Source organism: Lathamus discolor, chromosome 11 (assembly GCF_037157495.1).
Source record: "Lathamus discolor isolate bLatDis1 chromosome 11, bLatDis1.hap1, whole genome shotgun sequence".
In the NCBI taxonomy this organism is placed as follows: domain Eukaryota; kingdom Metazoa; phylum Chordata; class Aves; order Psittaciformes; family Psittacidae; genus Lathamus; species Lathamus discolor.
Genome location: NC_088894.1, coordinates 4708976 through 4732859, shown reverse-complemented (window position 1 = coordinate 4732859; position 23884 = coordinate 4708976). Strand labels below are relative to the sequence as shown.

Sequence of the window (23884 nt, the reverse complement as noted above, 5' to 3'; positions counted from 1 at the left end):
TAGTCCTGCACACAGGAAGTTTGCAGATTTAATTCAAGGCTCAACACCACAGCACAGTGGAACACTCCTGTGTTCTTAAGGCAAGTGGAAGCTGGATGATTAATTACAGTGACTATGAGTGCAAAAGGGAAAGCCACATTCATCCCATTTCTTCAAGGAGAATGGGCAGCTGATCCCAGAGCTGCTGTGAGATCAGATTAAATCTTGGCTCCCCTGTATGTACAGACACAAAAACTTTGGACCAAGGAACACCCCCTTACTCCCTGAATACATGAGGTATGCTCTAAGGGCTTCAGCAGCCTCCATTGCAAGGCATGAAGTCCGGGGTCAGCTTTGTATCTGGAGAAACTCAGGACAAGGCCACAAGAAGAATCCTTGACAAATGCTGAGGTGCGGGACATCCAACAAGCTGCAGGGGGTCAGCAGTGCTGTAAGATACGCGCTTTCTGAAAGTCTGCTCACTGCCTATGAGGGCTGAGTCTCTATAGTACTGCTTTTTCAGGAAATCTACTGTAATTGTTGTAGGAGAAGTTGTGCTAAAGCTGAAATACTGATTGAGGAGAGAAGCTCTGAAATTCTTCACTCCCATAGTGAGACACCTGATTTTCACTCACATGCTTTCAGCCACATTTAGAAGCACCTTTGGCTTAAAAAAGCCCAGTCCTCTGCTCTATACCAGAACGGTGGCAGATGGTCTTTGTTTCTTAATAAATCTTTGGGTTGTGTGTGCAATAGATGAGGGATTTGCTTCCAGGGAATATATGCCCCAACACCTGCTCTTCTTGGAGACAGCGGCAGTGTCAGCTATTTGCATCCATGGCTCTGCAGAAAGACTTCTTGGAGATCTCTGCTGAGACTTTTGTATTCCCCTTCCCCAAAGCTGTTTAGAAGTAGGAATTTTTAACAGAGAAAAAGTTGCCAAATCCAAGGAGAAGCCAAGAGTTGTGGGATTTTGGGTGGCTGTGCTGATTTCTTTTCCTAGGGGCATTAAACACCAATTCTAAACAGAGAGCAGGTACAGCATTTAGATCCAAAGGACTCCAGCCTTGGTTATACACAGTACCCACCTGCTTCAGCTTTCCCCAGCACAAGCCACAGGCAGGAGAAGAGAGAATAGGAAGTGGGGAACAGGATCAAAGAGCACACACTGCTGTTGGAATGGGATAAGAACAGAACCCAAAGCGTTTCACTCCAAGTTTTGCAGTGCTCTGCTTTACCCTTTCTCCACTACTTCCCGTAAGACTTTGGGCCTGAGATGCTGAGTACATCAGTAACAGCTCTGCTGTCTCTAGAGAGCCCAGATGCCTCATGCTGAAGTGCTGTTTGAACACCAACCGCTCCTCCGTGACTTCATTCTTGGAATTTGCCTCAATTTATTCACTCTGCAGGAGCAGAGTTAAGTGATAGGGAAGGTAAGAGGAAGAACATGTGAACGCCAAGTGAGAGCAGTATGACCCAACACCACTATTGGCAGGAAGATCCTTTGCTGTAGGAGCTTGCCTGCATGCCTACAATACATCCAGTGGGATCTCTGGAACTAGCAGGACCTCAGATTGCTTGCTCACACTGTAAAGCACGTTTTCACATTTTGGGACACCATTTCAGAATGTCCTTATTTATGGGTGGTGGCATGTACTGCTGAGCCCAATCCCACAGCGGGCAGTGCTCAAACCATCAGCACAAGGTCCTTTTTCAATGCTTCTCAGGAGAATGAGGAGCCAAGAGCATGCCCAGCTCCACACAGGGTGGCTGCCTGCCCCTAGCAAAGACAAAGCAAGTGCTCTGGGAAGGGGACTAATGCCCTGTGGAAACAGCCAAAGTGATGTGTGAAAGGCAGCCTGAAATACTCTGTGAGGGATAGCTCCTATGGGCTGTGCAGCCAGGCAGGGCACAGAGCTTCAGCAGCATCCTCAAACACCGAACTGCCTTGTACTGCCCAATAATGTGGTGGTTTTCTAACATACCCAGGAACCACTTACAAGCCCCTGTCTGTTGCAAATACGTTTGTGCTTGTACTGAAGCTGCAGAGCTAACAATGCCCTGAGCTGCAAAGGAGACAAGAGAAGACTGTGCTATCAAACAAGAACCAGGACAAATAACTTCTCCCATGCTGTAGGCTCTACAACAAACTTTAATACTCTGGAATTACACTGGCACCCACAGAGCTGCTTACAGGCACCTTGGGGAAAGCTTTAAAGCAAAAGAGTTGCCGCAAGTCCTCTTTATCCTGCTAGCCTGACATTCCTTCGCCCCACTCACCCCCCACCCCCCCCAAGTATTTTTGCCCTCTATTTCATTAGAAAAGGGATTTACACATATTACAGCAGTTACTCAGGAATCCAGATGCATGCAAAGGAAAACATCATGCACCTGTGATTAGGTACATGGGGATGCAGGGGTTTCACTACATCCTCAATTTAAAAGGGATAGTACAGGGAGGCAAGGTCTCCTTTCTGCCTTTAACAGCACATACACCATCCCCTGCCCCTCACAAGTCAGCAGTGAAGATTCCCATTTTGGTTTCAGTGCCAAATCAAAAACCTGGAGAGTTGATCTGGTGGCAACAGTCAGCAAAGCAAACAGGTTTCCTTCCAGCAGCTACAGAAGAATGCAAAAGCATCCAGAGTTCAGAACCAATTTACCCTTTTTCCCCCACATCCTCTGCCCCATATCTACAAGTTCCCAAATTCTGCAGTCAGCCAAATCTGTCCCTGCCTTGAGGCAGAAGGGGAAAGGCCTTACTCCAAATTACAGAGAAACAGCAAAACCCAGGAGATGCTGCCAAGCTCTTCTATGCCTCATAGGTGCAGGATGGAGCCACGTGTTCACTGAGCACCGCACAGCGTATTCCTCAAAGGTGTGGAAAGGTGATCAGGAAGATGCCACAACACACACTGCCATCACCTCTGGTGTGATACTCACAGAGCTCCAGTTTATAAGTTCAGCCAAGTAACGATGAGGGGGATACCGAGGATGGAAACGTTTGGAACACGGGTCCAGGCAAAGCTCTGGGCAGTGCTGGGGCTGCAGAGGTCAAACAAACTGCCTTGAAATTTCATTTTCCGAGACTCCCTTCTCAACATCTCCCAGACGGCGGCGGCTTCCTTCTGGCACTCCCAGAGCGCCGTCAGGGCACACGCATGAAATTCATCCCAGTACCTGCAGCCAGGGGACACGGCATCATCAGTCCCTTTGGATTAGAAGGGCAGCAAGATGCGGAGCAGGGCCCTGCTGCCCCCTGCGCTTTGTGCAAGCGTCCCAGACTACCCATCCCCTCCATTGTATCCCAGAGCATCTTGCCTAAAACCCCAAACCTCAGAACACACAAATCATTTCATGCCTTTTCCTCATTCTCTGGAAGTCACAGTTCATCCTCTCCTCTGGAAGTGGTTCTCCTCCAAAATAAAGCCTTCCCTGAGGCACAGATAAGGCTCCCATGTGACGCCTGCCACTAACCTTCCCCCCAGCACTTCTTTGGAAACAAAAAAAAAAAAGAGTCTCTTTTACCTAAAAAGAGCTTTGCAAAAGCATGTTTCTATTGCAGCTGCTTTGGAGCAACAGGGCAAGGCAGGGACCAGCCATGAGCAGCATCCCCAAGCCCCAGCAGGCTCCCGGGCCTCTTCCCACCCTTGCTCTCCCTTCACTTCTGTTTTCCTGTCCCCCCTTTTGCTGGGGCTGGGCACCACCTTTGATCCACAATATTCCTGCAGCTGGGGACTGCATGCAGGACAGGAGCGATTGCTCTGCAACCTTCCCTGTGCCACCAGGGCACCAGGCACACATGCTACCCCTCGGAAAGGGGATGCAGCCGAGCACGGACCCTGCACATGGGAAAGGAACAGCTCAGTTTTGTCCCACGTGCCCTGTGCTGGACGCGCCAGGCAGCCCCCAGCCCTCTGCTTAGTTCTCCTCCCGGGGCTTGCGTCAGAACACCAGCTGTGAAGGAGTTCATTAAACGGAGCCACTGGGGCAGAATAAATATCCCAGATAGTAAGAAAAGCTGGTGCCAACCCAGGTAACCTCTTGCACTCGCACCCGACCTGCAGCCGCGGCAGAAGGTGGCTCTGCCAAGTGAGAGTTAAACCTCTCAGGCAGAGGATGGCTGGGGGCAGAAGGGGGATGACAGCTCCTGCCTGGTTCTGCTGTCAGCCAGGATGGCAATTCCCAGTGTTTCACCCTTCACAGCCTCCATCTGCTCAGCCAGGCAGGCTGCAGGCACCCCACACTGGCTCCCAGCTCCGCATCCATCCCTCTCCCGCATTCCCGGAGCGGGGACCATGGCAGGAAAGCAGACAGCAGTGGAGAAAGCTGAGGTTAAAAGCTAATAATTCAGAAACATTTCCTTGCAGGAAGCTGGGACCTCATCAGCCTTTTCCTCCAGCCACAACCCTGGCTAGCCGTGCACCAGGACCAGTGGGAGAAGCTGGCACATCCCAGGGATGCAGAGCCCCAGTCCTGTCAGTAGGGAAGATCCCAGGACCTGTTCTGTGGTTGTTAGTGCCTCCGAGCCTGCGAAAACCCCTCAACTCACACATTTTATGTGAGCTTCAGCAGAGGAATCACCCTCCCGCAGTCAGCCATGGCACACGCAGCACGCTCTGTTGTTTCCTAACACCAGGAAGCCACATTTCCAGGTAAATGTATTGCAGCCCAAACCAGAGCAGTTCCAATTTCAACGCTGCCTTCAGTCATGCCGCATGGAGGCTGTTCATCCTGAACTAGGACTGTCCCATGGCGGTGGGGGAACAGAGCAGGTCACAACCAACCTTTGATGTGCCAGGCATGTTTGCTGGCAGGGGGATGCATGAACAAAATACATTTAAAAATAATGGGGGGTAGTTAGCTTTCCATTCTCCTTGAGCAAAAGGGTTTGTTCAAGGAGAGAAAAACTTGGAAACAAGGAAAACCAAAGGGAATGGTTTCCACACTGGCAATAACCAAAGTCAGGCAGGAGGGTTGGGGACCCTCCACTTACCTCGGCAGCATCATCCCATCAGCCTCTACAGACTGCCCCATCCCAGATGCTCCTGCCCTGTCGCAGCCCCATCCACACCAGCCAGCGCTGCCCAGCCCGAGGAGCACAACCAGAGCCTCCATCGCACGGCTGAGGGCCATGCCTTCCCCTGCAGCCCAGGGCAGCTTTAGGCAGCTTAGAAAGCCTGACCCACAGGGCACTGCACCCTCTGCCTCACCCTGGCAGGATTCCACCACCCCAAGGCGTGTGGGTTTTCCCTTAACTGCTGTCTGCATTTCCTTCCATCTCCTTTTCACTGCTCACAACTCACTGCTGGGGACACCGAGCTCCTGCTGTTTACCTCCACAAACATTTGATATCCACCTTTCGCTTGCACACCGCCCCCAGCCCCATTGCTTCTGCTTTTCAAGCAGACCCTTCCAGAACCTGCCCCACATCACCCCTCCTCGCCCAGTTCCACTATTACCGCGGTGCTGATGAATGTCCTCCCAACGCTCTGACCTTGGGGCACTTGCTACAAACTCACCAAAACCAGGGGAGGGGCAAATTCCAGCCAGGAGGGAGATAAAAGGCTTGGCTCAGGCAGCAGGACCCAACGGGAGGCTGGGTGCAGCCTGCTCCCCGCTGAATCCCGGGACACCCCAGCCATGGGTGAGTTGCTGGATGAAAACAGGGTCCCAAGGGAGACTTCCACGGGAGCAGAAGGGGTTGGATCCTAGCAGCCTTGCTCCTCCCGGCTGTGGGTGTGCAGGGGGTCGCAGGATGAATCCTGGGGGCTGCACCTATTGTCCAGCTGGAGCCGAGCAGCAAATGGGCGAATGGAGCCCACCAACTGTCTGAAACCAGAGCAAGCTGGGGAGCGTGTGTGCACGCACAGCTGGGATCTGGGGGGACAGGAGAAGCCTTCAGACAGCAGCCCCTGGCACGGGGGCAATGTCCGGAAGCCACACTGGCCGTGTGCAGTAGGTAACCCCGGAGGTGGGACACGCAGGAGGTCCCGGCATGAGGCTGTACTCACCCACAGACTCGGTGCAGCCCCTGCAGCTCGATGCCCTCTGCCTCCTCGTACGTAGCCATATTCTCCCCCAGCTTGAGGACGCAGTCCGAAAAGCCTTGGTAAATGTTAGCGCAGGCAGTGCCCGATGCCAGCAGCCCAGCAAGGTGCCCTGCAGCCAGCGAGGGGTCGGTGTGAGCACCCCGACCTTTGGGGACAGGGCTCGCCTCCTTCCCGCGGTGACATGGGCAGCCCCGGACCAGTGCCACTGCCACCAGGGCACAGTGACCCCCCCCTCCCTCCACGTGGGACACACACGACCCGTGCACCGACCCTCGCCCATCCCCAGCGCTGCCTGCAAGAGCAGAGAGCCGGAAAGAGCCGCTCTGCCAGGGCAGGGAGCCCACGTGAGGACAGTTGGGGTGCCCCAGCACAAGCACCCCGGGCACAGCGCAGCTCAGCACCGCCAGCCAGGACCCACCTGGGAGGGACGAACGGCACCGGCCCCAAGAGGAGAAAAGGAGGGAGGGAGAAGGGAAAGGAAGGAACCCGCATCACACTCCGGATGCCACCTGGGAAGCGGCCCCGGCCCCGACGCCCCGCAGGGCATCCCGGCCCCCCACGGGCAGCCTTACCCATGGCGAGGAGCAGCACGGCCGTGCCCCACCGCTGCCCCATCCCTCCGCGGAGCCAGCACCGCTCCTGCCGCTGCCGGTATCCCCATGGCTGGCAGCGCTGCGCGCCCGCCTGCGCAGGGAGGGCGCCCGGCCCCAGGCACCGCTAATGAGCGGCTCAGGCTAATTAATTAAGGAGGGGGCTGGGCCGCGGCTAACGAGCACCTGGGGGCAGCCCCGTACCCACACACACCCCCCGCCGCTCCCTGCATCCTGCACCACTGCATCTCACAGCGTCACATCCCCTCGGGACTCACTGCCAGTGCCTGTGGCTCCCCACACCCTGTACCCCACATCCAGGGCCCCATGGGCCCCATAGCAGCCCTTCGACCGCAGGGCAGGGGTTCCTAGAGTCACAGAATGGTTTGAGTTGGAAGAGACCTTAAAGCTCACCCATTTGCAACCACTGCCATGGGCAGGGACCCCTTCCACTGGAGCAGCTTGCTCCAAGCCCCTGTGTCCAACCTGGCCTTGAGCACTGCCAGGGATGGGGCAGCCACAGCTTCTCTGGGCACCCTGTGCCAGCGCCTCAGCACCCTCACAGGGGAGAGCTTCTGCCTAAGAGCTCATCTTAGTTTCCCCTCTGTCAACCTAAGGCCATTCCTCCTTGGCCTGTCCCTACATGCCCTTGTTAAAAGTCCCTCTCCAGCTTTCTTGTAGTCCCATTTGATCTCTTTAATGGCACAGAGCAAAGCAATGGAGGACATGAAGGAAAGAGCTGAGTGTGCATCAGTTCAAAGACATACATACCAGCACCTACAGCTACAAAACATTTTCCCCTGATCCAAGCACCAGCCATTCCCAAGGCTGCCATGGCCTCTAGAACATCAGTTAGGATTTTGATCTGGCTCTTGCCCCATGAGTCCCTTTTTCTCTGGCAGGAAGGGGAGAGGAAGGTTTCACAGCTGCTTTGATGGCATCGCTGCAGCGGTTGGCCGTAACAGAACTCACTTTTAGCTGGTGACAGCTTTGCTGCTGGGGACACTACTCCCCACCAGCCCACAAACTGCTGCGTTGTGGGGTTACCACCTATCACCCATCTCTGCACAGGCATGACATAAACATCTCAATTCGGTGTGTTAGTTGACTAAGTGCACACCAGTTGATGATGCCTGATTTTGGGACAACACTGGGATGGTTGTGCAAGCACACTGCAGCCCCAGGAGCCCACAGCAAGTGGAAGCAACTCTGCAAAAGCCGCACGTGCTCAATGAAAATGCAAAGAGAACGTGGGTCACAGAACAACAAAAATCTATAAATGGAAAAAGAAAACAAAACTATAAAGAACCAGTTTTCTTGGAAGCTGCCTTCCCACTCTGGAAAGTCCCCATTTTGATCAGCCCTGAAAGGAAACAAAGCCCTGCACGACAGCACCAGAGGGTGCCACTGGATCCAGCTGCAGCCGCCAACATCTGGTATCCCAAACCAGCTCCGGCCCTAGACCCTCTTCCCACCCTGTGGGATGGAGACCAAGGGACTCACTGAAAGAAGGGACAGAAGGAGGTAAAAGGCTTGGTTTGGGCAGCAGCATCCACCAGGATGCCGGGTGCAGGCTGCTCCCTGCAGTGACCCGAGCCCGGGCACGCTGTGATTCTGTGATTCCATGAGGGATTCCTTGTACGTGGCCGTGTTTCCCCCAGCTTGAGGAGCCACCCGAGAAGCCTCCGTCACCGCCGGGGCAGGCTGTGCCCGACGGCAGCACCAGACCAGGGGCCCTGCAGCCACCGAGGGGTCGGGCTGAGCGCCCAGAGCTTTGGTCCCTCGCCCGTGCCCACCCCTGCCCACAGCTGCAGAGAGCCTGAAAGAGCCGCTCTGCCAGGGCAGGGAGCCCACGTGAGGACAGTTGGGGTGCCCCAGCACCCAGCGCCACCCCCATGGCCCCTCCAGCCCTGGGAGCTCAGAGCAAGTGGAAACCACTTGTCTGCCAAAGCCACGTGGGATCGCAGTGACTACAAAGAGACTGGGTCAGAAGAACGTCAAGAAATGTATTTACAAAACAACAAAAAATGAATAAAATAAACAGCAAAGAACAACCGTTCTTCTCAAAAATACAACTCTTCTACCTAAACCTACAACTATTCTACCTAAAAGTACAATGCTTATTCTTAAAACTACACCTACTCTACCTAAACCTACAACTATTCTACCTAAAAGTACAATGCTTATTCTTAAAACTACACCTACTCTACCTAAACCTACAACTATTCTACCTAAAAGTACAACGCTTATTCTTAAAACTACACCTATTCTACCTAAACCTACAACTCCTAACGAAAAATGAACAATCTTCTTTAAAAAACAACAATCTTCAAGGAAAACAGGAACTCTTCTAATGAGAACTTCAAACACACTGCAAACTTCCCCGTCGACCAGCCCTGGAAACAAGCAGCACAAGGTCATTTCAGTGAGGCTACTGATGGTCATTGTGTTTGCCAGCAGTGGATGGGGAGCACGTGCTGCCTTACCACTCATCAGTTGGTGTCCATTGCGTCATCGTCCTCCATCTCCCCATCCACCTCCATCTGTTCTTCAACCTCCCCATCCACGTCCATGGGTTCTTCACCCAGCCCCACTCGGGTCCTGCTGGTGGCCTCTTCCTCCAGCTCCCGCATGTGTTGGAACAGCCTAAGGCAAAAGCCAAGCAGAAGAGAGCATTGGCGCTGCCCAGAGCAGCGGAGCGCAGCTGTGGGACAGGGCTCTGGGTACCCCGGTCCCCTCTCGCTGCCCGGGCAGAGCCGTGGGGCGCTGGGGCCCCGGGCACGTCCCCAGCAGGAGCTGACGGGAGGCCGGGGGCTCCTTGTGCAGCGGCACCCACCAGCTCTGACAGGCTGGAGTCCGGAGCTGGAGGAGCCTTTGCTTCTTGCGCTTCAGCGCCTTGCGGGGCGGCAGCGGCTTCAGGACCTGCCAGAGCAGAGAGGGCAGGGGTGAGCGGCCGTGCTCCCTGCCTGCGGGGCCAGGGCACAGACCCGGCCCTGCGCCTGCCTCGGCACCCACCGGCTCCTTACTCTGTGGAGGAAGCCCTTGGTGTCCTCGCCTCCGCAAGGGCTGAGCGCGGCCACCAGCAGGACACGGGTGCACTTCTGGGGCTGCATGTCCGGTACCAGACTCGGGTCCGAGGGGCAAGGAAGAGGGCAGCAGGAATGGGAACAAGCAGACGGGGATGGAAGCAGGGCAGAAGCGCAGGGCAGGGACAGGGCAGAAGGTCTCGGGGCACGCAGGTGGGAGCAGGGGTACAGAGCGGGTTCAGGGGTGAAGCTCTGTGCTGGTGTCTGGGCACGGGCAGTTGCCCCTGCAACGCGGGCTGTGACATCACCCCAGAGTTCCAGAACTGCTGCGAGCAGGGGATGGGGACGAGCCCTGAAGGGGCTGCAGCTTCATGGGGGACATTGGGCAATCGTTACGTGACCGCCTGAGACGACAGAGACACGCTTTATAGAATCGTAGAATAGTTAGGGTTGGAAAGGACCTTAAGATCACCATGGGCAGGGACACCTCACACTAAACCGTGCCACCCAAGGCTCTGTCCAACCTGGCCTTGAACACCGCCAGGGAAGGAGCATTCACAACTTCCCTGGGCAACACATTCCAGTGCCTCAGCATCCTCACAGTGAAGAGCTTCTTCCTTATATCCAATCTAAACTACCCTTGTTGAAGATTTAAGCCACTACCCCTTCTCCTATCACTACAGGCCCTAATGAAGAGTCCCTCCCCAGCATCCTTATAGCCCCCCTTCAGATACTGGAAGGCTGCTCTGAGGTCCCCACGCAGCCTTCTCTTCTCCAGGCTGAACAGCCCCAACTTCCTCAGCCTGTCTTCATACGGGAGGTGCTCCAGTCCCCTGATCATCCTTGTGGCCTCCTCTGGACTTGTTCCAGCAGTTCCATGACCTTTTTCCGTTGAGGACACCAGAACTGCACACGATGCTCCAATTGAGGTCTCACGAGAGCAGAGTAGAGGGGCAGGATCACCTCTTTGGACCTGCTGCTCACGCTCCTTTTGATGCAGCCGAGGATACGGTTGGCTTTCTGGGCTGTGAGCGCACACTGCAGGCAGCTCATGTTCATTTTCTCATCGACCAGCACCCCCAAGTCCTTCTCTGCAGGGCCGCTCTGAATCTCTTCTCTGCCCCACCTGCAGCTGTGCCTGGGATTGCTCCGACTCATGTGTAGGACCTTGCAGTTGGCTTGCTTTAACTTCACCAGGTTGGCATCAGCCCACCTCACAAGCGTGTCGAGGTCCCTCTTGATGGCATTCCTTCCCTCCAGGGTATCAGCCGAACCGCACAGCTCAGTGTCATCGGCCAACTTGCTGAGTGCGCACTCAATCCCACTGTCCACGTCAGCGATGAAGATGTTGAACAAGACCGGTCCCAGCACCGATCCCTGAGGGACGCCACTCGTTACTGGTCTCCAGACGGACATTGAGCCATTGACCACAACTCTTTGTGTGCGGCCATCCAGCCAGTTCTTTATCCACCGAGTGGTCCATCCATCAAACTGATGTCTCTCCAATTTAGAGACAAGGATGTCATGTGGGACAGTGTTGAACGCTTTGCACAAGTCCAGGTAGATGACATCAACTGCTCTACCCCTGTCCATCAGTTCCGCAGCCCCATCACAGAAGGCCACCAAATGGCCAGGCAGGATTTCCCCTTAGTGAAGCCATGCTGGCTGTCACCAAGCACCTTGTTGTTTTTCCTGTGCCTTAGCACGCCTTCCAGGAGAATGTGCTCCAAGATTTTGCCAGGCACAGAGGTGACACTGACTGGTCTGTAATTCCCTGGGTCTTCCATTTTCCCCTTCCTGAAAATGGGGGTTCTATTTCCCTTTTTCCAGTCATCGGGAACTTCATCTGACTGCCATGATTTTTCATATGTAATGGCCAGTGGCCTAGCAACTTCATTTGCCAGCTCCTTCAGGACCCGTGGATGGATTTCATCAGGTCCCACAGACTTGAGCACGTTCAGGTTCTTAAGATGGTCTCGAACCTGATCCTCTCCTACAGTGGGCCCAGGGTCTTCATTCTCACAGTCCCTGCGTCTGCCTTCCAAGACTTGGGAGGTGTGGTCAGAGCCTTTGCAGTGAAGACCGAGGCAAAGAAGTCATTCAGAACCTCAGCCTTCTTCAAACCCAGGGTAGCCAGCTCTCCCGATAGCTTCTGGAGGTGGCCTACATTGTCCCTAGTCTGTCTTATATTCACTACGTACCTATAGAATCCCTTCCTGTTATCTTTAACATCCTTAGCCAAGTTGAATTCTAACTGGGCCTTAGCTTTCCTAATCTGGTCCCTAGCTTCCCGGACCGCATCCCTGTATTCTTCCCAGGCCGAATGTTTTTGCTTCCACCTTTCATAAGCCTCTTTTTTCCTCCTGATTTTCTTCAGCAGCTCCTTATCCACCCAAGGAGGTCTCCTGGCCCTCCCGCTGCACTTCCCTCTGGCTGGGATGCAAGACTCCTGAGCTTGCAGTAGGAGATCCTTGAATATCAACCAACATTCTTGGCCCCCCTGCCCTCCAGGGCTATATCCCATGGAACCTTCCTAAGCAGGTTCCTGAAGAGGCCAAAGTCTGCTCTCTCGAAGTCGAGGGCAGTGAGCTTGCTGCACGCTCTTCGCACTGTCCTGAGGATCTCCAATTCGACCATCTCATGACTGCTGCAACCAAGGCTGCCCTGGAGCTTCATATTTCCTACCAGCCCTTCCCTGCTGGTGAGCACGAGGTCAAGCATGGCACCTCACCTTTGTGGCTCCTCTATTACTTGCAGAAGGAAGTTGTCTTCCACACGATCGAGGAACCTCCGGGATTGCTTGTGCCAGGCCTTACCCCCCCTCCAACAGATACAGGGGTGTTGAAGTCCCCCAGGAGAACAAGGGCCTGCGAGTGGGAGGTTGTTCCTATCTGCCTATAGAGTGCTTCATCCACAGAGCCCTCTTGATCAGGCGATCTGTAACAGATCCCCGCAGTAGGAGTCTGTAGGACACAAGTAGGACACTTTGGTGCTTAAATAATCAATAAAATGGGTGAGGGCTGCCCTGGCCAGCTCCACAGGGCCAGGGTCGTCTCCTGTGCTCCTTCCCTGTCCCACAAGCACTCAGTGAGCGACCTGAGCAGTGCCAATGTGCTGCAGTTGGGATGTGTCCCTGGGGTTGGGATTCAGCCCTGCCCATGACGTCCTCCAGCCGTGCCCATCACGGGTGAGCCCGTGCGAGAACCTGCGCCCCACGCGCAGCGAAGGCTGCGAGGGCAGCACAAGACGTGGTGCCAGCAGCGTGTGTCCAGGCCTGCCTCCTTCAGGAGGGCTCTGCAGCAGCTCCGCACCCTGAACTCGCGTGTCCCCGTCTGCATTTGCACGCACACCTCATGCACGCAGCGGCTCCCCCGGCACCCCGCTGCCATTCTCCTGCTGGCAGCTCCCCCTCTCTGCCCGCATGCAGGGTCCCACATGACAGCACCAGCGGCTGACCCTGGCTCCTGCTGCAGCCGCCAACATCTGGTATCCCAAAGCAGCTCCGGCCCCAGACCCTCTTCCCACCCTGCAGGATGGGGACCAAGGGACTCACTGGGAGGAAGCGACGGAAGGGGGTAAAAGGCTTGGTTTGGGCAGCAGCATCCACCAGGATGCCGGGTGCAGGCTGCTCCCTGCAGTGACCCGAGCCCGGGCACGCTGTGATTCTGTGATTCCATGAGGGATTCCTTGTACGTGGCCGTGTTTCCCCCAGCTTGAGGAGCCGCCCGAGAAGCCTCCGTCATCGCCGGCGCAGGCTGTGCCCGACGGCAGCACCAGACCAGGGGCCCTGCAGCCACCGAGGGGTCGGGCTGAGCGCCCAGAGCTTTGGTCCCTCGCCCGTGCCCACCCCTGCCCACAGCTGCAGAGAGCCTGAAAGAGCCGCTCTGCCAGGGCAGGGAGCCCACGTGAGGACAGTTGGGGTGCCCCAGCGCCACCCCCATGGCCCCTCCAGCCCTGGGAGCTCAGAGCAAGTGGAAACCACTTGTCTGCCAAAGCCACGCATGATCGCAGTGACTACAAAGAGACTGGGTCAGAAGAACGTCAAGAAATGTATTTACAAAACAACAAAAAATGAATAAAATAAACAGCAAAGAACAACCGTTCTTCTCAAAAATACAACTCTTCTACCTAAACCTACAACTATTCTATCTAAAAGTACAATGCTTATTCTTAAAACTACACCTACTCTACCTAAACCTACAACTATTCTACCTAAAAGTACAATGCTTATTCTTAAAACTACACCTACTCTACCTAAACCTACAACTATTCTACCTAAAAGTACAACGCTTATTCTTAAAACTACACCTATTCTACCTAAACCTACAACTCCTAACGAAAAATGAACAATCTTCTTTAAAAAACAACAATCTTCAAGGAAAACAGGAACTCTTCTAATGAGAACTTCAAACACACTGCAAACGTCCCCGTCGACCAGCCCTGGAAACAAGCAGCACAAGGTCATTTCAGTGAGGCTACTGATGGTCATTGTGTTTGCCAGCAGTGGATGGGGAGCACGTGCTGCCTTACCACTCATCAGTTGGTGTCCATTGCGTCATCGTCCTCCACCTCCCCATCCACCTCCATCTGTTCTTCCACCTCCCCGTCCACCTCCATGGGTTCTTCCACCTCCCCATCCACGTCCATGGGTTCTTCACCCAGCCCCACTCGGGTCCTGCTGGTGGCCTCTTCCTCCAGCTCCCGCATGTGTTGGAACAGCCTAAGGCAAAAGCCAAGCAGAAGAGAGCATTGGTGCTGCCCAGAGCAGCGGAGCGCAGCTGTGGGACAGGGCTCTGGGTACCCCGGTCCCCTCTCGCTGCCCGGGCAGAGCCGTGGGGCGCTGGGGCCCCGGGCACGTCCCCAGCAGGAGCTGACGGGAGGCCGGGGGCTCCTTGTGCAGCGGCACCCACCAGCTCTGACAGGCTGGAGTCCGGAGCTGGAGGAGCCTTTGCTTCTTGCGCTTCAGCGCCTTGCCGGGCGGCAGCGGCTTCAGGACCTGCCAGAGCAGAGAGGTCAGGGGTGAGCGGCCGTGCTCCCTGCCTGCGGGGCCAGGGCACAGACCCGGCCCCGCGCCTGCCTCGGCACCCACCGGCTCCTTACTCTGTGGAGGAAGCCCTTGGTGTCCTCGCCTCCGCAAGGGCTGAGCGCGGCCACCAGCAGGACACGGGTGCACTTCTGGGGCTGCATGTCCGGTATTAAACTCGGGTGCAAGGGGCAAGGAACAGGGCAGCAGGAATGGGAACAAGCAGACGGGGATGGAAGCAGGGCAGAAGCGCAGGGCAGGAACAGGGCAGAAGGTCTCGGGGCACGCAGGTGGGAGCAGGGGTACAGAGCGGGTTCAGGGGTGAAGCTCTGTGCTGGTGTCTGGGCACGGGCAGTTGCCCCTGCAACGCGGGCTGTGACATCACCCCAGAGTTCCAGAACTGCTGCGAGCAGGGGATGGGGACGAGCCCTGAAGGGGCTGCAGCTTCATGGGGGACATTGGGCAATCGTTCCGTGACCCCCTGAGACGACAGAGACACGCTTTGGTGCTTAAATAATCAATAAACTGGGTGAGGGCTGCCCTGGCCAGCTCCACAGGGCCAGGGTCGTCTCCTGTGCTCCTTCCCTGTCTCACAAGCACTCAGTGAGCGACCTGAGCAGTGCCCATGAGCTGCAGTTGGGATGTGTCCATGGGGCTGGGATTCAGCCCTGCCCATGACGTCCTCCAGCCGTGCCCATCACGGGTGAGCCCGTGCGAGAACCTGCGCCCCACGCGCAGCGAAGGCTGCGAGGGCAGCACAAGACGTGGTGCCAGCAGCGTGTGTCCAGGCCTGCCTCCTTCAGGAGGGCTCTGCAGCAGCTCCGCACCTTGAAGTCGCTCCGGGGCAGCCTTGGTTGCAGCGATCATGAGATGGTCAAATTGGAGATCCCCAGGACAGTGCGAAGAGCGTGCAGCAAGCTCACTGCCCTCGACTTCGAGAGAGCAGACTTTGGCCTCTTCAGGAACCTGCTTAGGAAGGTTCCATGGGATATAGCCCTGGAGGGCAGGGGGGCCAAGAATGTTGGTTGATATTCAAGGATCTCCTACTGCAAGCTCAGGAGTCTTGCATCCCAGCCAGAGGGAAGTGCAGCGGGAGGGCCAGGAGACCTCCTTGGGTGGATAAGGAGCTGCTGAAGAAAATCAGGAGGAAAAAAGAGGCTTATGGAAGGTGGAAGCAAGAACATTCGGCCTGGGAAGAATACAGGGCTGCTGTCTGGGAAGCTAGGGACCAGATTAGGAAAGCTAAGGCCCAGTTAGAATTCAACTTGGCTAAGGATGTTAAAGATAACAGGAAGGGATTCTGTAGGGACGTATCGAGTAAAAGACAGACTAGGGACAATGCAGGCCCCCTCCAGAAGCTATCGGGAGAGCTGGCTACCCTGGGTTTGGAGAAGGCTGAGGTTCTGAATGACTTCTTTGCCTCGGTCTTCACTGCAAAGGCTCTGACCACACCTCCCAAGTCTTGGAAGGCAGACGCAGGGACTGTGAGAGTGAAGACTCTGGGCCCACTGTAGGAGAGGATCAGGTTCGAGACCATCTTAAGAACCTGAACGTGCTCAAGTCCATGGGACCTGATGCAATCCATCCACGGGTCCTGAAGGAGCTGGCAAATGAAGTTGCTAGGCCACTGGCCATCATATTTGAAAAATCATGGCAGTCAGGTGAAGTTGCCAATGACTGGCAAAAGGGAAATAGAGCCCCCATTTTCAGGAAGGGGAAAATGGAAGACCCAGGGAATTACAGACCAGTCAGTGTCACCTCTGTGCCTGGCAAAATCTTGGAGCACATTCTCCTGGAAGGCGTGCTAAGGCACAGGAAAAACAACAAGGTGCTTGGTGACAGCCAGCATGGCTTCACTAAGGGGAAATCCTGCCTGGCCGTTTGGTGGCCTTCTGTGATGGGGCTGCGGAACTGATGGACAGGGGTAGAGCAGTTGATGTCATCTGCCTGGACTTGTGCAAAGTGTTCGACACTGTCCTGCACGACATCCTTGTCTCTAAATTGGAGAGACATCAGTTTGATGGATGGACCAGTCAGTGGATAAAGAACTGGCTGGATGGCCGCACACAAAGAGTTGTGGTCAATGGCTCAATGTCCGGCTGGAGACCGGTAACGAGTGGTGTCCCTGAGGGATCGGTGCTGGCACAGGTCTTGTTTAACATCTTCATCGCTGACGTGGACAGTGGGATTGAGTGCGCCCTCAGCAAGTTTGCCGATGACACCAAGCTGTGTGGTTCAGTTGATACGCTGAAGGGAAGGAATGCCATCAAGAGGGACCTCAACACGCTTGTGAGGTGGGCTGATGCCAACCTCATGCAGTTTAAGCATGCCAAGTGCAAGGCTCTACACCTGGGTTGGAGCAATCCCAGGCACAGCTACAGGTTGGGCAGAGAAGAGATTCAGAGTGGCCCTGTGGAGAAGGACTTGGGGGTGCTGCTCGATGAGAAAATGAACATGAGCCAGCAGTATGCGCTCGCAGCCCAGAAAGCCAACTGTATCCTGGGCTGCATCAAAAGGAGCGTGAGCAGCAGGTCCAAAGAGGTGATCCTGCCCCTCTACTCTGCTCTCGTGAGACCTCAGTTGGAGCATCGTGTGCAGTTCTGGTGTCTTCAACATAAAACAGACATGGAACTGTTGGAACAAGTCCAGAAAAGGGCCACGAGGATGATCAGGGGACTGGAGCACCTCCCGTATGAAGACAGGCTGAGGAAGTTGGGGCTGTTCAGCCTGGAGAAGAGAAGGCTGCGTGGGGACGTCAGAGCAGCCTTCCGGTATCTGAAGGGGGCCTGTAGGGATGCTGGGGAGGGACTCTTCATTAGGGCCTGTAGAGACAGGACAAGGGGTAACAGGTTAAAAATTAAACAGGGGAAGTTTAGGTTGGATATAAGGAAGAAGTTCTTTACTGTGAGGATGCTGAGGCACTGGAATGGGTTGCCCAGGGAAGCTATGAATGCTCCCTCCCTGGCGGTGTTCAAGGCCAGGTTGGACAGAGCCTTGGGTGGCACGGTTTCGCGTGAGGTGTCCCTGCCCATGGCAGGGGGTTGGAACTGGATGATGGTAAGGTCCTTTCCAACCCTAACTCTTCTATGACTCTATTCTATGGTTGTAACTCGCGTGTCCCCGTCTGCATTTGCACGCACACCTCATGCACGCAGCGGCTCCCCCGGCACCCCGCTGCCATTCTCTTGCTGGCAGCTCCCCCTCTCTGCCCGCATGCAGGGTCCCACATGAGGGCACTGGCTTCAGCTGCAGCCGCCAACATCTGGTATCCCAAACCAGCTCCGGCCCCAGACCCTCTTCCCACCCTGCAGGATGGGGACCAAGGGACTCACTGGGAGGAAGCGACGGAAGGGGGTAAAAGGCTTGGTTTGGGCAGCAGCATCCACCAGGATGCCGGGTGCAGGCTGCTCCTTGCAGTGACCCAAGCCCAGGCACGCTGTGATTCTGTGATTCCATGAGGGATTCCTTGTACGTGGCCGTGTTTCCCCCAGCTTGAGGAGCCGCCCGAGAAGCCTCCGTCACCGCCGGCGCAGGCTGTGCCCGACGGCAGCACCAGACCAGGGGCCCTGCAGCCACCGAGGGGTCGGGCTGAGCGCCCAGAGCTTTGGTCCCTCGCCCGTGCCCACCCCTGCCCACAGCTGCAGAGAGCCTGAAAGAGCCGCTCTGCCAGGGCAGGGAGCCCACGTGAGGACAGTTGGGGTGCCCCAGCACCCAGCGCCACCCCCATGGCCCCTCCAGCCCTGGGAGCTCAGAGCAAGTGGAAACCACTTGTCTGCCAAAGCCACGCGTGATCGCAGTGACTACAAAGAGACTGGGTCAGAAGAACGTCAAGAAATGTATTTACAAAACAACAAAAAATGAATAAAATAAACAGCAAAGAACAACCGTTCTTCTCAAAAATACAACTCTTCTACCTAAACCTACAACTATTCTATCTAAAAGTACGCTTATTCTTAAAACTACACCTACTCTACCTAAACCTACAACTCCTAATGAAAAACGAACAATCTTCTTAAAAACCAACAATCTTCAACGAAAACAGGAACTCTTCTAATGAAAACTTCAAACACAGTGAAAACTTCCCCGTCGACCAGCCCTGGAAACAAGCAGCACAAGGTCATTTCAGTGAGGCTACTGATGGTCCCTGTGTTTGCCACACGCTGGGGAGAGCGGGGCTCTGCCGCGGGGCTCAGCCCCGGCTGGGGCTGGGAGCCGGGCTCTACGCGATCACACTCGGCTCGCGTGTCCCCAAGGCAGCGCAGGGCAGCGCGGTGGTGGCGCTTGTGCCGCCAGGATGAGGCCACCGGGCACCGTGTCCCTGCAGCGGGGCCATCGCACACAGCCCCAGCGCCAGCACGGCAGCAGCCGACCCACCCTGCTGCCAGCAGTGGATGGGGGCACGTGCTGCCTTACCACTCATCAGCTGGTGTCCATCGCGTCATCGTCCTCCACCTCCCCATCCACCTCCATCTGTTCTTCCACCTCCCCGTCCACCTCCATGGGTTCCTCCACCTCCCCATCCACCTCCATGGGTTCTTCCCCCAGCCCCACTCGGGTCCTGCTGGTGGCCTCTTCCTCCAGCTCCCGCATGTGTTGGAACAGCCTAAGGCAAAAGCCAAGCAGAAGAGAGCATTGGTGCTGCCCAGAGCAGCGGAGCGCAGCTGTGGGACAGGGCTCTGGGTACCCCGGTCCCCTCTCGCTGCCCGGGCAGAGCCGTGGGGCGCTGGGGCCCCGGGCACGTCCCCAGCAGGAGCTGACGGGAGGCCGGGGGCTCCTTGTGCAGCGGCACCCACCAGCTCTGACAGGCTGGAGTCCGGAGCTGGAGGAGCCTTTGCTTCTTGCGCTTCAGCGCCTTGCGGGGCGGCAGCGGCTTCAGGACCTGCCAGAGCAGAGAGGGCAGGGGTGAGCGGCCGTGCTCCCTGCCTGTGGGGCCAGGGCACAGACCCGGCCCCGCGCCTGCCTCGGCACCCACCGGCTCCTTACTCTGTGGAGGAAGCCCTTGGTGTCCTCGCCTCCGCAAGGGCTGAGCGCAGCCACCAGCAGGACACGGGTGCACTTCTGGGGCTGCATGTCCGGTATTAAACTCGGGTGCAAGGGGCAAGGAACAGGGCAGCAGGAATGGGAACAAGCAGACGGGGATGGAAGCAGGGCAGAAGCGCAGGGCAGGAACAGGGCAGAAGGTCTCGGGGCACGCAGGTGGGAGCAGGGGTACAGAGCGGGTTCAGGGGTGAAGCTCTGTGCTGGTGTCTGGGCACGGGCAGTTGCCCCTGCAACGCGGGCTGTGACATCACCCCAGAGTTCCAGAACTGCTGCGAGCAGGGGATGGGGACGAGCCCTGAAGGGGCTGCAGCTTCATGGGGGACACTGGGCAATCGTTCCGTGACCCCCTGAGACGACAGAGACACGCTTTGGTGCTTAAATAATCAATAAACTGGGTGAGGGCTGCCCTGGCCAGCTCCACAGGGCCAGGGTCGTCTCCTGTGCTCCTTCCCTGTCCCACAAGCACTCAGTGAGCGACCTGAGCAGTGCCAATGTGCTGCAGTTGGGATGTGTCCATGGGGTTGGGATTCAGCCCTGCCCATGACGTCCTCCAGCCGTGCCCATCACGGGTGAGCCCGTGCGAGAACCTGCGCCCCACGCGCAGCGCAGGCTGCGAGGGCAGCACAAGACGTGGTGCCAGCAGCGTGTGCCCAGGCCTGCCTCCTTCAGGAGGGGTCCGCAGCAGCTCCGCACCCTGAACTCGCGTGTCCCCGTCTGCATTTGCACGCACACCTCATGCACGCAGCGGCTCCCCCTGCACCCCGCTGCCATTCTCCTGCTGGCAGCTCCCCCTCCCTGCCCGCTTGCAGGGTCCCCACATGGCCACTTCTTCCACTCGGGCCTATCATGGATGAGCCCGTGCCAGAGCCTTTGCCCCATTCACAGCAAGGGCTGTGAGGGCAGGACAAGATGCGCTGCCATCCCAAAGGCAGTGCAGGGCAGCACGGTGGTGGCAGTTGTGCTGCCAGGACATGGGCACTGGGCACCATGTTGTTGCAAGCAGAGCCCACCCCAGCTCCAGGCCCAGGTCTCCCTGCGCCCCTGCCAGCATTTCCTTCCAGAAGCTCCTCCTATTCTCCGCTTGCCCCAGGTCCCCCATCTGCTTCTCGCTCTGGGATGTGGCCATCGTGGCTCACACCAGCCATGCATGGCTCTCGGGCAGTGGGAGGACAGGCCAGCAAGTGCATTCATTGCAGAGGGGGAGCACTCTCGGCTGCACATCTAGGGAGCACGTCCTGAGAGCCGACCACCCTTATCCCGCTACCAGGGTCCCTGTGGAACGGGAGTACAGGATGCTTTGGATGGCAGCACCTTCCTGCTGCTCTTAGACAAGAGGAAAGCCAAGCTGGCCCTGCTGCGGGGCTAACAGGGTGGTAAGCAGCATGGCAGAAGTGACCGTTGTCCCTACCTAGAACGGTGGGTCAGCACGTCCTCTTGTCCTCCACGGTGCATCTGGTCCTGGGCATCTCTCACAGCTCTGTCTTGTCCTCAGCACCATGCTGGGAATCTCTCAGCACCTTCAAGCTGAGGCTTGGTGCTCGCTCTCAGCCACTCTTCTCCCCGGTATGGCACTTGGCCCATGTCGCTGTCCCGGTGTGCTTCCCTGCCGCCATCCCCTGCTTGCAGTACCGAGATGACTCTGAGCAGCACTTTGCCAGGCCAGGAAACGTGCTTCCCCCCAGCCACGTTTAAGCACGGAAAAAAGCAAGAGCCTGTGCTGCAGACGACAGGGGCTGGAGGCACTCGGTGCTGACAGCACAGTGAGCACTGCCTGTGGGGCAGCAGCAGGCTCAGGGCAGCCTCCGGGCAGAAGGGGCTGGGGCACCTCTGACCTTGAGGGCACCCCCTCAAGCAGTAATATTATGGGTTGCTTGCCCCTGGCTGGGCCAGGACGGGGCCAGCCTGCAGGATGCTGGGGCTGCCCCCAACATGATGCCTGTGCCCAGCCTGGCCTCCCAGCCCCTCACCTCTGCCTTCACACAGCACTGACCCTCTGAAGCCACCTCCCGGGGCTGCTTCCACACAGGAAGGGCAAGGAGAAGCCAACTGCCAACACAAGAGATGTCCCCACGATGCCCATACCCATCCCTACCCACCTGTTTGCCTCCATTGTGCTGGCTCCCACAGGATTGTCCCACGCATTGGTCTGTTCCTGGTCGCTCTGCCCAGTGGTCACGTACTGACAGTGGCGAGATACATCCTGTGCCGGTGAGCTCTGGTCCTTGCCGCTGCCAACAGCAAGCATGGCCTTTGCACTACCCCAACAGCACTGCCCAGGGGCTGGAAGGGGAGATCAGAGGGGCTGCAGGTGGAGGATTTCATAGAATCATAGAATCTACCAAATTGGAAAAGACCCTTAAGATCTTCAAGTCCAACTGTTACCCAAGGATTGCCAAGGCTACCACTAACCCCTGTCACTAGGGGCCTTGTCTAAGCAGTGTGTGAATACTTTCAGTGACAGTGATTTCCTGGGGTGCACAGCAAGTGCAGAGCTGCACCTCAGCCTCTGTGTAGCACAGGGCACCCGGAGGAGCCTGTGTGCTGGCTTTGCCTACCTGAAGGTCTACCCTGGGGACCAGGACAGGCAGGTGCATAATGTACCATCCTATGGAGAAGAGGGAACACTACGGAACCTGGGGGTCCTCTGCCCACCCTACCCAAACACACAGGGTACATGGAAGTCACCAACACATGCAAACACCCTTTGCACTCCCACAGCTCTTGTTACCCAAAGCAACTCTATAGCCTCTGCAAGTATTGCTGCAGAGTGGGACCAGCCAGCCCTGAGCAGCTCCTGGCCTCTTGATGGCTGCATTGGTGCCATTTCTCAAGGCCGTGTACAGAACAGTGCTGTAAACCCTGGCCAAGCGGCACCTCGGTGCAGCCCCGCTCCCCCCCGCCTCCCCTCTGGCCCTGCCAGAGATGCTCGTTTCTCAACAGCCACATTCCTCTGAGGGTGTTTATGGCTTTTCTGTCTCCCCACTGTCCCAGGCTAAAATCGACCCTTTTAAGGGAGCCACAGGACCACGGGTTGCTGGAGCCCTGCCTGCTGCAGGCTGCTCCCTCACAATGTATTGCCTCGTTCACTGGGAAAGCAGCCCTGCCTTGTTTTTCTCTTGGCTCTACAAGTTACTGATGGAGTCAAGCTGCGGCTCAGTCCCAGCCCCATCCACACATGCCTCCTAGAGAATAATACCCATTTTCACCAGCAAGTGATTCACCTGCCTGGCACTGGTTTACCTTCCCCTTAGCAGCTGACTCCTCCTCAGCTCCATCCTCGAAGGCAGCTCCCTGACTCACCACCCAAACCTCTAATAGATGAGAAACCTGAGCGGGAAGGGCAGGAGGAACAAGTCACATTACATTTTCTCCTGATGACGGGTGTACTTTGATGCTGGCTCCCCTGGGGACTTTCGGCAGCAGCTGAACTTTGTTGCAGAAAGAAGAGACATTATTCCTACCCAGGCTTGTGACCTGGATCTCCAGGGGACACTTGCCAGTGACCTGGCCCTTTGTGGTTAGGGTGAGGGCTGTTGACACAGGACAGTGTGCTGTCACCCTGTGCTGGAGGCACAAGGGAGGCAGGGGTGCTGTGGCAGCCGAGGCGGACCCTGCAGGTATCTGGCAAGGCTTATTCTTAGAGCTCCTCACTACAAGGGGAGACTCTCAACTGACTTCAGCATCACCTTTGTCTTCTCTCACCTTTTAGCCAGGAGCAGGCACACTTGGCCACAAGCAAAAAATCATTATGTGGAGCTGGCTTGCCTGTGTTGGGTTAATTGGAATAAAACGTGTACCCTGCTGAGCAGCACGGCTTGTGCTGAAGAGCTGGGATGAGTCAGGCTCCGTGCCGATGATATCGCTGCTTCTCCAACTGGCTCCCACAAGGCAGGACAGAGGGGCTGCAGCAGCACGGGTGTGTGTCACTCTGTGCAGGCAGCACACACACCCCCCATCCCGCAGTAGGGGCCACAGTGAGTCCAAGGGAACTTGCGGTGCTCCAGGGGACACAGGACCAGTCTCTGTCTTGCAGCAATAACTGGTGCCAATCGACACAGACGTGTCACATAGCAGAGATGTGACGTAGTTCCCTGGCCCTCGCCTCCCTGCCAGCAGGGCAGGGGGTCAGCAGGGAAGAGTTGATGCTGCCCAGAGGCCATGCCAGACCACACA

The 23884-nt window shown here is 56.6% G+C and overlaps 1 protein-coding gene and 1 long non-coding RNA gene across 5 annotated transcripts; both read right to left on the bottom strand.

Annotated features, from left to right (window-relative positions):
* Nucleotides 1-441: 441 nt before the first annotated feature.
* On the bottom strand, nt 442-6735 carry LOC136020670 (neuritin-like). Of its 3 annotated transcripts, none has more exons than XM_065691969.1 (4): nt 6605-6735; nt 5994-6141; nt 2923-3159; nt 442-978 (listed from the first exon to the last, which is right to left on the bottom strand). In XM_065691969.1, the coding sequence occupies exons 1-3, from the start codon at nt 6645-6647 to the stop codon at nt 2934-2936; spliced, it is 417 nt and encodes a 138-aa protein (XP_065548041.1). In that variant the 5' UTR covers nt 6648-6735; the 3' UTR covers nt 442-978; nt 2923-2933. The 3 variants fall into 3 exon arrangements, with proteins under 3 accessions (XP_065548041.1, XP_065548040.1, XP_065548039.1); XM_065691968.1 differs by lacking the exon at nt 442-978 and adding an exon at nt 989-2598; XM_065691967.1 differs by lacking the exon at nt 442-978 and having other exon boundaries at nt 989-3159.
* A 12435-nt stretch (nt 6736-19170) lies between these two features.
* Nucleotides 19171-23786, bottom strand: LOC136020633 (uncharacterized). 2 transcript variants are annotated; one of them, XR_010615426.1, is made up of 5 exons: nt 22952-23786; nt 21808-21991; nt 21120-21327; nt 19465-19550; nt 19171-19274 (listed from the first exon to the last, which is right to left on the bottom strand). It is a non-coding gene; the product is annotated as an uncharacterized LOC136020633 (long non-coding RNA). The 2 variants fall into 2 exon arrangements; XR_010615425.1 differs by having other exon boundaries at nt 21808-23786.
* Nucleotides 23787-23884: the final 98 nt, after the last annotated feature.

Bases quoted from the DNA above. Each gene is read 5' to 3' on its own strand.
- LOC136020670 (XM_065691969.1), bottom strand. From the start codon at position 6,647: ATGGGGCAGCGGTGGGGCACGGCCGTGCTGCTCCTCGCCATGG. The intron at 6,142-6,604 runs GTAAGGCTGCCC...CGCTGGCTGCAG, and splicing joins CGTGCTGCTCCTCGCCATGG to GGCACCTTGCTGGGCTGCTG. The intron at 3,160-5,993 runs GTGAGTACAGCC...CCCTGGCTGCAG, and splicing joins GGGCTGCACCGAGTCTGTGG to GTACTGGGATGAATTTCATG.